At 47.5% G+C, this 11,840-nt stretch overlaps 2 protein-coding genes across 2 annotated transcripts; both read right to left on the bottom strand.

The window, feature by feature from the left end:
• Nucleotides 1-7,222: 7,222 nt before the first annotated feature.
• Nucleotides 7,223-8,960, bottom strand: LOC102278738 (SUPT20H like 1). The gene is made up of 2 exons (XM_070366620.1): nucleotides 7,433-8,960; nucleotides 7,223-7,308 (listed from the first exon to the last, which is right to left on the bottom strand). Exons 1-2 carry the CDS (start codon nucleotides 8,958-8,960, stop codon nucleotides 7,223-7,225), a joined length of 1,614 nt encoding a protein of 537 aa, XP_070222721.1.
• Nucleotides 8,961-10,070: 1,110 nt separating this feature from the next.
• On the bottom strand, nucleotides 10,071-10,931 carry LOC106701671 (small ribosomal subunit protein eS1-like). Its single transcript, XM_070366458.1, has one exon. It carries the CDS (start codon nucleotides 10,910-10,912, stop codon nucleotides 10,118-10,120), a length of 795 nt encoding a protein of 264 aa, XP_070222559.1. The 5' UTR covers nucleotides 10,913-10,931; the 3' UTR covers nucleotides 10,071-10,117.
• Between the last annotated feature and the right edge of the window lie 909 nt (nucleotides 10,932-11,840).

The following is an 11,840-nucleotide window of genomic DNA, read 5'->3' as shown; positions in this document are numbered from 1 at the left end:
GGGTTCTTCCCCCGTGACACGCACCCACTGTGTGTGCAGCATTCACCTGGACCCACCTCGGTGTTGTCCCCACAGGACTTGGGTGGCCGAGGAAACCAAGACACACGTGAAACTCACGCTGCCTGTTGTGCTATGAGTAATAAAGCCCTTTGTCTCTGACCCAATATTCTTGTCTTCTGCCAGCATTCATGAAATTAAGGCTGACTTGTTAGGTTGCAGGGGAGAGCCTCAGACCCCTCCGAGTACTCAACAGAGCTCTTTAGAAGTGACATGCCCTCCAGTTAGGAAGCTGAATTCCGTGGGAGTGCTCTCCATTCTGCTCCAGCCCCAGCCAATCTGTGGTCTGGGCAACCCAGAATAAGGTCACTTTGGGATAATACTTATTCAACGTAGGGGGTAACTGACAACTAGAGGGTGTTCAGTAATTCCTGACCTCTATATGGAGGAAGCCCTAGTCTATGGAGGAGTTGTTGTCCAATTTCTTTATAAGTATTTTTCCAAGGAAATAACTTTATAAATGGCAGTTATACTTAGCCCCAGGTGTTCTTAGAGTAGTGCTCTAAACTTACTAAGCAGGTTCAGTTTAGTGGTTAAGACTGTCGGTTCTGGAGCCGGACTACCTGATTCAAATGCTGACCTGTCCTTAGATGTGTGACCTTTGACAAATTACATTGCAAATCATATTTACCTCAGTTTCCTCACTTGAAATGGATGAAGTTAACAACACTAACTACCAATAGGGTCTTTTTGAGGATTAAATGGATAATGCATGCATTTCCAAGCTGCTGTGATAACCATTCAGTTATCTAGTCACTATGTACAGTGTGAGCAAATGGTCCCTGATAGCTCTGTTCACGGGCCTTCCCTGGTAGCTCAGCTGGTAAAGAATCCACCAGCAATGCAGGAGACCCCGGTTTGAATCCTGGGTCAGGAAGATCCCCTGGAAAAGGGATAGGCTACTCACACCAGAATTCTTGGATTTCCCTGGTGGCCAAGATGGTAAAGAATCTGCCTGCAATGTGGGCGACCTGGGTTTGATCTCTGGGTTGGGAAGATCCTCTGGAGGAGGGCATGGCAACCCACTCCTGTATTCTGGCCTAGAGAATTCCATGGACAGAGGAACCTGGTGGGCTACAGTCCATGGGGTCACAGAGTCAGACACAACTGAGCGACTAAGCACAGCACAGTCCTGTTCATATAGCACACACCGCTGGAGATGATGCTCATTACCTACTTCTTTTGCCCATTAGAGCAAGTATTCTTAACCTGGGGCCCATGGACATTTCTAGGAGATCCATGAACTTAATGAGGAAAGAAAATGCTTAGTGCTTTATGTTCATTTTCTCTGATCTCTAAGTGAAATGTATTATTTCCCACAAATGAAGACAGATGACAGACCACAGTAGTATTAACAATGTCTGTGTCTTTGAAGCAAATTAGAAATCACAGGTGTTTTCATTTATTGCAGATACCTCAAAATATCATTCATGCTCAGCACTTCTTTGAAATTCTGATAATTATTCTGCTAAATCTTATTTAATACATTAACAAGCATATTTATTATGTATTATTTATATACATTTACATATATATTATTATATACATATTATTTATATATATATTTTCAGGGTTGTATTTTAGTACCATGGGCTTCCTTTGTAATGTCATATACTTTACTTTATGCCCATAAAAATGTTATTCTGAGAAACGGTTTATAACCTTCACCAAATGCCAGAGGCCTCTTATCCAGGGATTAAGCTCTTCATCAAAGTAAACTTGGACTTGCACTGCCCACTCATTTCCTTCTGTGAGAGAGCCAGACCCACGGGGAGGGTCTGTAGATCTCCAGCCCTGCCTGTGAGTGAGTGGAAGAATCTCTCTAATACAGGATGCAGTATTAGAAAACCTGCTTGGTCTAGATCTCAATTATGTCTTTGAAAATATGAGCATAACATATAAAGAGAATATATCAATGTTCAGCTGAGTACTGAATCTTTCTCCTTCAAATGATCAGAAACACCAACATACAGCTAAGTGACAGATGGTAATCTGTCATTTCATCCACATGTTTTGAGGTCTTTCCAATCATACGATGAGCCCACTGGGGACAAGTCTATATCTTGCCCTCAGTGAGGCAGTGGAGAGGGTAGTGTGTTAAAGGATCCCGTGGTCTCTGACCCCAGGAGGCTTGGGTCCAAATCTAGGCTCTGATACTTGATAGCTGGCTGACCAAGAGAAAATTATTTAAGCGCTCAATGCCTTGTTTCCTCGTCTAACTACCTTCCTTGCAAAGACTGAGTGAATTCGAACATGTAAAGACAAAATAGCACCTAGCAAAGAGTGAGAACAGAGGGGAAAATTTTGTATTTTAGAGCCTAGGTGTTTCTCAAAATGCAACTAAAGCAGCTAAGTTTTAGCTGCTTTAATTTCCCCCGCAGATCAAATACTAAAGTACTGGAGTTGAAGGATTATTTTATTAGCTTTTATGGGAAAAGACATTTAACTACCTGAAACACTGCTAAGACTGCCAGTGTTGTCCTCTCCTTTGCCAGTAAGCATAAACAGCTTTCTCTAAGGAACAGGGGGTCGTGGTGCTATTTCAGGAGGCAAAACACAACCAAAGCCAACAGGCCAATATTGGTATCTGCTGAGAGGTGGCAAAAGTGAGAAGAGGGCATTGCAGATAGTCTGTCTAGCAAGAAACCTAATATGTTTCTGTTACTTTAAAGAAATAGTAATAAAAGTTTCTTAGGATTCTTTTCCTCAAGATTTCTCAAAAGAGCAATCTAGAATTGAATGATAGATTTTCAAAATTATCACTTACAAACAAGTACAAATTCTCTGTGCAGATACACGTACCCAGACTTCATGAGCTGGGTAATATTTTCTCTCTGGGGTCCTATTTCCATCATTTCTTTGGTTTGTGGCCTAACATCCAACTTCTGGCAGGGGGGTAAGTCACTAAAACCTTGAATCTTCTGCTGTTTCCCATTTTCTCTGTCGTGTACTCATCTTTAGATATGTAACATTCATTATTCTATTGAGACTTTATCATACAGGGAATCTAGCTTAAATTGCTGATGGATAAAATTACATGACTTTTGGATGAGACCTACATTCTAAAGAGGTATTTTTCTTTGGTATCTGCATTCTCCCCATCCCACCTGGGGCCTCACACAGTACAAGGTACATGGGAAGTCCTCTCTACACAGCTGTTTGAATGAAGACATCCTCTGGGATTTTATTTCCAGGAGTACGGTCTTCATCAGTGTGGCAGTTGCTTTGAATTACCAACCTTGGTGAGGACCATTAGAAGAAAATAAACAAAGACCACCAAACAGTAATCTGAAACAAAGCTGCATTTATTTGCTTGTCTGGGAAGGAAGCAGGACTTCAGCTGGTGTCACCATCTGCACTTGAGAAGATCAGTGAGGACAAAACAGAGGAGGTACACAAATTCTGAGTTCTGGTGTCTGGTTGGCTCACAAGCTGAGCATAAACTCTTCTTTGCAATTGGCCATTGCACTGCTTCACTCCTTAAAAGCGCAGGCACCATTCCCGAAGATGTCCAGGGTGGGCTGCATGAAGCTCTAATGGACTCAGGGTCACTCCGCTGGCCTCTCTGTGTTGTTGACCTCAAGCTGATCAAATCTGTCCTTAACAGGATCTGTAGCGCATTAGTACAGCTGGGTTGATCGAGTAAGACCGGCTTGTTATCTGTCTCTTCAATCATCTCTTTTGGAACTGCCAGACCAAACTTCCCTTTACTTGGTTATGGCAAAAGGCATATATGTATACTTAGAAAAAATAATTTTATAAGCAAGTTCTCCTTCAAAGTTAAAAGAACAAAATATAAAGAGGCATTCAGATACTTGTACACAAATGTTCAGAGCCACACTATTCACAATGGCAAAAGGTGGGAACAACTCAAATGTACATCAACACATAGTGGATAAACAAAATCTGGTGTTCACACACAAGGAAAGGGAATTCAACCCTAAAAAGGAAGGAAGTGCTGAGACCTGTGCCAACATGGATGAACCTCGAAAACATCATGCCAAGTGAAAGGGGCCAGACAGCAAAGGTCAGATAGTCTCTGATTCCGTTTTTAGGAAAAATGGAGAATGGGGAAGTCCATAGAGACAGAATTTAAATAGGTGGTTTCCTGGGCTAGGGGAGAGGAAGCTGGGAAGACAGTGCTGAATGGGTGCAGAGATTTGCCTTGGGAGATGAAAATGTTTTGGAAATAGAGGCTGTGGGTGCATAACATTGTAAATGGAGTAAATGCCACTGAATTGTACACTTTAAAATAAGTGATTCTTACGTAAACTTACCACAATAAAAAAAGGGGGGGAAGAAAGGGATGAAGTAAACAGAACAGTTCAGGGATCTTTTGAGCCCCATTGAAATAAGAAAGAAGGAAAAAAAATAGAGAAGAGGAAGCAGGGGCGGCTGACCAATGGGTGATCACTCAGCAAGAGACAGAAGGGAAGGGGGCAGGCGGACATCACCTCGAATGTAACAAGGTTGAAAACACCTGAAAAACAAACAAATCGACTCATTTCCAAACATTTAGCTATTTACCTTCTGCAAACAACCCAGGGATCTCAAAAATGTAAATGATTTTATAGAGAGACAACCACATCCCAGAAGTGCCTTTTCAAAGCTGCAGCCTGGAGGACCTGGGCTGGGGACAACCATGCAAGCAAGTGCCCCACCCCCTGCTGCACACCTGCAGGGGTCCAGGGTCTCTAAAGTGATAAGATCAATTTTTGGTATGTTTAGCTTTTTCTCACCCAAAATGTCTAAAAATTGCATTTCATACACTGTGCAAAAACTTAAATTAATATGGAAGTGCATTCTCTTCTGAAGGATGTTTCTAATATTTCATAAACCACTTCACTGTAGATTACATACAGTGAAACCCTTTGTAAAAAGCCACGACCTTCCCGTGGCGTGCTAACAGGGATGGACCTTGAAGTCAAGATGCTCAGTAAAATTAGCCCCTCACTGAAGATGACAACTGCAGGACCCCACGTCTAGGAAGAATCTACCACAGCCAGACTCAGAGACCCAGAAAGTAGAGGGTGGGGGCGGGGGCTGGGGGAGACGGAACCCAAGGAGTTGGTGCTCCACGGGGAGAGAGTTTCACTTGCACAAGCACAAGTTATCCTAGAGATGTGTTGTACGACAAGGTGAGTCTACCAAATACCAGTGAGCTGGACACGTGAAATGGTGAAGATGCCATAGTTCATGTGTTAGTAACTCATCTAAAATTTTAAAAATCATCTTGTTAATACTAATTTTTACTTTCTTGGTATTACAGTTTTATTGCCTGAGAGAAATAACAAGGCTTCAGGAGTTTAAACTGACACTAGTTTGGGTCTGGATACACTTGAGAACATCACAAAAAAAATAACTGTGCACAACCACCACCAAAGCCATGGCTTAAGTGAAATAATCCCAGTTTATTAAAGACCTTCGGGGCTTGTATGTAAAAATTGTGCCTCTGTGGAAGGTCTGCACATCCAAGAATGTAAAATAGTGACACATTAAAAAAAACAACCCAAATGAGGTTGGCACTCAGGATTCATTTAGTGGCTGCTCTTGGATTTTTTTTTTTTTTAAGAGAGAAAACCAGGCAGTCCTCAGGGCTTGGGGGTGGCTGGGGGGCCTCCCTCCAGGGTCCCTGCAGTCTGGCTGCCTGGATTGGGGCCCCGAGGGGGTGGCGCGGTGGGGGCTGTTGGGGCTGCAGCCTCTGGGCACCGCACCACCCTCCAGTAAATCGGCTGGCGCGGGGCCGCCAAGGTCTGGATCCTGTGATGCAAGATCCTCAGTGTAGGGTGGCTCTGGCTGGAGCCTGGTGGAGACAACCCAGGCACCCGGGGCTGCAGAAAGTCCTGCTGCTGTTGGAGGTGAAGGACCATTGTTGGCTGGGTGTGGACAGTGACATTGGGCCAGGCAATGCCCTGTGCCCCTAGAAGCTGTAAACCCAGACACTGTGGCCCTGAGGCCTGTGCCCGTGCGGGTTGTGCCCCTGGAGGCTGTGGCCCTGAGGCCTGTACCTGTGGGGTCTGTGCCCCTGGGATCTGTGGCCCTGATGCCTGTGCCCGTGGGGTTTGTAGCCCTGAGATCTGTGGCCCTGAGGCCTGTGCCCATGGGGTTTGTAGCCCTGAGATCTGTGGCCCTGAGGCCTGTGCCCATGGGGTTTGTAGCCCTGAGATCTGTGGCCCTGAGGCCTGTGCCCATGGGGTTTGTAGCCCTGAGATCTGTGGCCCTGAGGCCTGTGCCTGTGGGGGTTGTAGCCCTGAGATCTGTGGCCCTGAGGCCTGTGCCCGTGGGGGTTGTAGCCCTGAGATCTGTGGCCCTGAGGCCTGTGCCCGTGGGGGTTGTGCCCCTGGGATCTGTGGCCCTGAGGCCTGTGCCCGTGGGGGTTGTGCCCCTGGGATCCGTGGCCCTGATGCCTGTGCCCATGGGGGTTGTGCCCTTGAGATCCGTGGCCCTGAGGCCTGTGCCCGTGGGGGTTGTGCCCCTGGGATCCATGGCCCTGAGGCCTGTGCCCGTGGGGGTTGTGCCCCTGGGATCCGTGGCCCTGATGCCTGTGCCCGTGGGGGTTGTGCCCTTGAGATCCGTGGCCCTGAGGCCTGTGCCCGTGGGGGTTGTGCCCCTGGGATCCGTGGCCCTGATGCCTGTGCCCGTGGGGGTTGTGCCCTTGAGATCTGTGGCCCTGAGGCCTGTGCCCGTGGGGGTTGTGCCCCTGAGATCTGTGGCCCTGAGGCCTGTGCCCGTGGGGGTTGTCCCCCTGGGATCTGTGGCCTTGAGGCCTGTGCCCGTGGGGTCTGTGCCCCTGGGATCTGTGGCCCTGAGGCCTGTTCCCGTGGGGTCTGTGCCCCTGAGGTCTGTACCTGTGGGGTCTGTGGCCCTGAGGCCTGTGCCCCTGGAACCTGTGCTCCTGGACCCTGTGTACCTGAAGGCTGTTCCGCTGGCTGCCGATGACTCACAGGGCAGGGCTGTGGCGAGAGCTGCTGGGTAAGTACCTGGTAGAAGCGCGACTGCAGGACCCCATGCTGGTTGCTCCAGACCACCAACCCCTGGGGGAGCTGCACCACAGTATACTGCTTCAGACCAGAAGCTTTCTTCAAAAACACCTGCACCGTTCTGGGAGTAGGAGAAGGAAGAGAAGCAGGTGGAGGAAGCCCCAGTGGTGCTGCGGGCTGCAGGTTCAATGGCTGAGCTGCGGGCTGATGGCCCGGCTGGATCCCCACAGGAGCGGGGGCCCTAGGGGCACACCCTCTCCCTGAGGCCTGGCTACAGCAAAAGGGGCCCACTAGTCTGATCTCCTTCAGGCCAGGGGAGATGGTCGTGACCTGGACATCCGGGATTCTTTGTAACATGACTACGGTGGATGGGGCGGCTGCAGGAAGCAAGATACTTCTGTTCAGCTGCACAGATGATCTCTGGGAAAGACTGGGTGGCTGAGGAGCAGGGCCAGCAGATGGATGGGCCTGAGAGCTGCCCGCCTGCTGTGAGGTAAAGCTGTCACTGCAGGAGCTCTTCTCTAGGCTCCAGGGACGTCTCTTGAGTGGGGGTGGAGGTCTGGCTCCCCGGTCTGGCACTGAGGACCGGATGGATGCAGCCCTAGGCTGTGCTGACTGTGTCCCTGGAGAAGGCTGCCTGAGATGGGCTGAGCCACTGGAGCTGGGTGACATCTGCACTGGACACTGGGTGCTCTTCTGGACCAGTTGCTCGGATCGACTGACCACTCTCCCAGCATCAGTCTGTGGCCTGGGCAGGAAACTCTTGAACTGGTCATCTGTGGAAGGCTGGGGCAGACACGGCTCTCTCTCCCTTGTGGCTTCGTTCTCAGACCCATTTCCAGTGGCAAGTGAATTATCAGTTGGCTGCCTGACGGTCAACCTTGTTGCCTGGGATTGGTAGGCAGCCTCACATCCAACTGCAGAATCACCTAGTACCTCCTGGGTTGGTTGTGACTCCTCATATCTGACAGGCTTCTTCCCTGTAGCATATTTCTGCACATCCACTTGAGCTGGAACAGCCAAGTTACAGGGTCTCTGTATCCACGTATCTGCACAATCGCCTGCTTTAGAAATTTTGAGGTCATACAGTTCATTTGTTTTACTTTCTCTTATTTTTTTGCAAGAAGTCATGATTCTTGGCTCAGGAGGAGGTGGACAATGGGATAGCTCCTGTTGCTGATTCAAAGCGGGCACAGAAAACCTCTTGAGGCTCCTTTTCATGGCAAGAGTGTTCAGCTTTTGTTTGTTATAGAGCAGTCTGTTTTCAGTGCAGGCTACTGATACAGAAGGGTCTAGACACAGTGGTTCCGCTGTAGCTAAGATCAGTTGGCTCTCAAGCAAAAGTTTATCCTCCTGGGTCCAGTTCTGGTGATCACTGGCTATGGCCTCTACATCGCAGACTAACGTCTGCATGGTGGGACGTAAGAGAATATGCCTGCTTTGGTAACGTGGAGGTTCCCCGGCACCGGACTGCCTGTAGTCCCGTATCTCTGCTATGACACACCCCTGATGAAAAACGTTAACCGCAGACTTTTCCAGGAAATTCAACAAAACAGGAGGTAATTCTTCAGCATCCAAATATTCGAGAAATTCCCGTTCTTCATAAGGCAACCGAATGCTCTCTGAAAATGATCCATTTTCCCCCTGGAGCATCAAGGAATAGCCTTGCTTTCCTGGGTACAGGTTGATCACCAAACAGGGCAACGACTCTCTCCTAAGAAGCTTCTCTAACAGGTTCACGTTGCTTCTTAATTCCTCCGTAACCTCAGGCTCTTCTTCACATTCTTCAACATAAATGTCATACAGTTTTTCCTGGAGAGACGTCTCTCCGCTCGACGAGTATTTCCTTTTCGGCGGTCTCTGCTGGGCAGTTGCAATGACATACTCTGCAAGATCCAAACCTTGCTCTACAGCTTGTTGCATTATCGTACAAGATGGGGACCTTGTAAGAAGAGAACATGGAAGTTGGCGATGAACCGGGCGAAAACTCTTATCTGAAGTATCGATGTGCAGTCTTGCAAACGCAGCCACTCCACTGTGGAGTAAGCAGCGTACCTCCAAATGAACACCAAGAAACCCACCCCCCGCCCCCCAAGAAGCAGAGTGCAAAATACCTGCGATTTGGGGAAATCCAGCGCTGGTCTAGCCTCGCGCTCCTGCAGATGGGCCGGAAGTAGATGGAATCGGTTCCCCATGCTCCCACCCCCAGCACAGCGCCCCCTAGGTGCGCATGCGCAGGTCGCAGATTCCGGTCTCATCATTCAATCACCTCCCGGACGTCCGGCCTGCAGCCCACACTTCCGGGTCTGAAACTGCACTTGTGCTAACTGCTGGGCAGCGACAGGCCCTCTTCATAAAACCTTGAAAGCAAACATCCCAAAGTACAAGCGGTAAACGTAAAAATCCATCATTTTTTTTTGTATGGCTTTAATACACACCAATTTTCATGGTAATCAGTTGCTGGGAAGGTCATGAAAAGTGGTCGTTTCTTTCTTTGGCGATCATGTCACCAAAAATTACCCACTGTTTTGGGAGTCATTTGTTCCCAAGGGCAGGACTGCTCCTGGTGTCCATCTTCAGTTTAACACACCCAGTTCGTACCTCTTGACTCCAGGGACACTTGCTGTATTTGGCACAAGCATCAGAATTCTTCAATGACTCTTCCCATGATCTCCTGCCTGATGCTTTTCATAGAGATATGCACGATAACATGACATTCTTTTACATAAGTGCTTCCCTTTTATTTCCCTAGCTATTTCAGAAAGGGCTTTTAGTGTGTGGTAGGTAAGTTATATTGTCTGGCAATTGCAGTTCAGGATTAAACTGTTTTAAAAGGTGGTTTGTGTCTAATAGGGTTGAGAACTATTGTTCCTGGTGCTGGCAGTACAGTTTAAATGATTACTCTAACTGTAGACCATAGCTACAGTTCTAGGAATGGTTTAGAAGGATATGACTGAGTCCTAGACACTTTATGGGCCATTGTTTTCTATTAATATTGTTGCCTTGAAATCCGCCAGCCTTTTTTTTTTTTTTTTACCACAAATAAGATCTTTTATTTGTCACCATTAAGAGTCTGCATTTTAAACCGATTCTTGGACTGGTGGCTCGTATCCATCAGCTCGTTCAACTTTAGCACCTGTCTCATCCCCGGTAGCTTTTCCAGAACTACTACCTTCACCATGTAGCTCCATGAGTTTTCCCAATTCAAATTTGGGCTTCTTCAGCATTTTTACTTTTCTAACAAAGACATCATAGAATGGATAAATAGATTGGCAAGCCTTTTCTATGTCTTTTCCAATGCTATCTGGAATCAATTTATTGACCACCTCTTTCAAGTCATTTGTCTGCACCTCTCGGGTCATGATTTCCATCATCTTCTTGCGGATCTGGCGCACCTGCTGGTGCTGGGCGTAAGAGGTCTTCCGAATCTGATTGTTGCGCTTTTTAGTAAAACCCACACAGAACAGACGAAGCAAGTAACCATTGGTAGTCTTGACATCAACGTGAGCTTCAATCATGGTCTGCCACTTTTTGACCATGGAGCACATTTTGTCACGGGTAAGATCCATACCATGAAAATTAGTCAGGCAGTTTTTGCCCTGAACATCCTCAGTAATTAGCTTGAATTTTCTAAACGCTACTTCATCATTCTGCAGATCAGCAAGACTCACTTCAAAAACACGACCTTTGAGGCCATCAGATGCGATTTTGGTTCCTTGAGTTCTCGTGACCAATGTTTTCCCAATATTTCTTATGTTGAACATAGCTGGTGCTTTCACATCATACCAATCTTTTTTAGAAAATGGGTCAACCACTTTCTTCTTGGCTCCCTTTTTGCCTCCTTTAGTAAGGCGCTTATTCTTGCCGACCGCCATGGTGCCGCTCAGAGAGCCAAAAGGGTCCGCCAGCCTTTTGAACAAGCTTTTTTTTAAAACTTCTTGATGTTTAGATTTAGACATAATGATAATAGGATATTCATTCTGAAGAGTCACAACTGAGAAGAATCCAAAATCAATTGGTGAAACTCCTGAATTACAGACTACTATAAAATAAATGTTTTTCTGATCAATAGAAATTATGATAATTACATATTACAGTAGATACAATCTATTGAAATAGGACTAATAACTCCTTGACTAAGAGTTCCTGAAGCATATCCCTTGTTCAGGACGGGACAGGAATCATTGTCTCCTGGCATGTCAGTTGTCTTGGGGCAAGGGTATAAGTCATCCCTTGGTATCACCAGGTGACTGGTTTCAGGACCCCACGCCCACCCCCCTGCTTTTAGGGATGAGCCAACTGCCCAGAGCCAGGCCCTCTGACTGTTGTGTGTTCTGTGCCAGGGGGTCTCAGCCTTGGTGCTAGTGACATTTGTTAGGGGGGACTTTCCTGGGCACTGCAAGATGCTTGCTAGCATCCCTGGCCTTACCCACTAGATGACAATAGCTTTCATCCCTGTCATGAGAAGCAAACACGGCTTGAGGTGTTGCCTGATACCATTGGGGGGCATATCTTTCCCTTGGTTCAGAACTCTGAGGTCCCCTGCTCTGTAAACCATGAGCTTGATCACAGTCAGCCCCTCAGCTGATGTCCCCGGGTGCCCCTCTCTCAGGAGAGAGGTGTATCTGACCCTCTCCTCTGGGGTGGACTAGAGGCTCAGTTGTTGTGGTGACTGGATCTTTGGGCAGGGTCCCCAGGAGCCATCCCTGACAAGACGATTCGAGTGCAAGGAGTTTATTTGGAGTTCATCCTGAGAAACTCTGGGCAGGGAAAGGGCAGCTGAGTCAGGACTGAGGAAGAAGG

This window comes from Bos mutus, chromosome X (genome assembly GCF_027580195.1).
Source record: "Bos mutus isolate GX-2022 chromosome X, NWIPB_WYAK_1.1, whole genome shotgun sequence".
Lineage (NCBI taxonomy): Eukaryota > Metazoa > Chordata > Mammalia > Artiodactyla > Bovidae > Bos > Bos mutus.
Note: the sequence above shows the minus strand (reverse complement) of the source record. Positions and strands in the feature narration are given on the sequence as shown.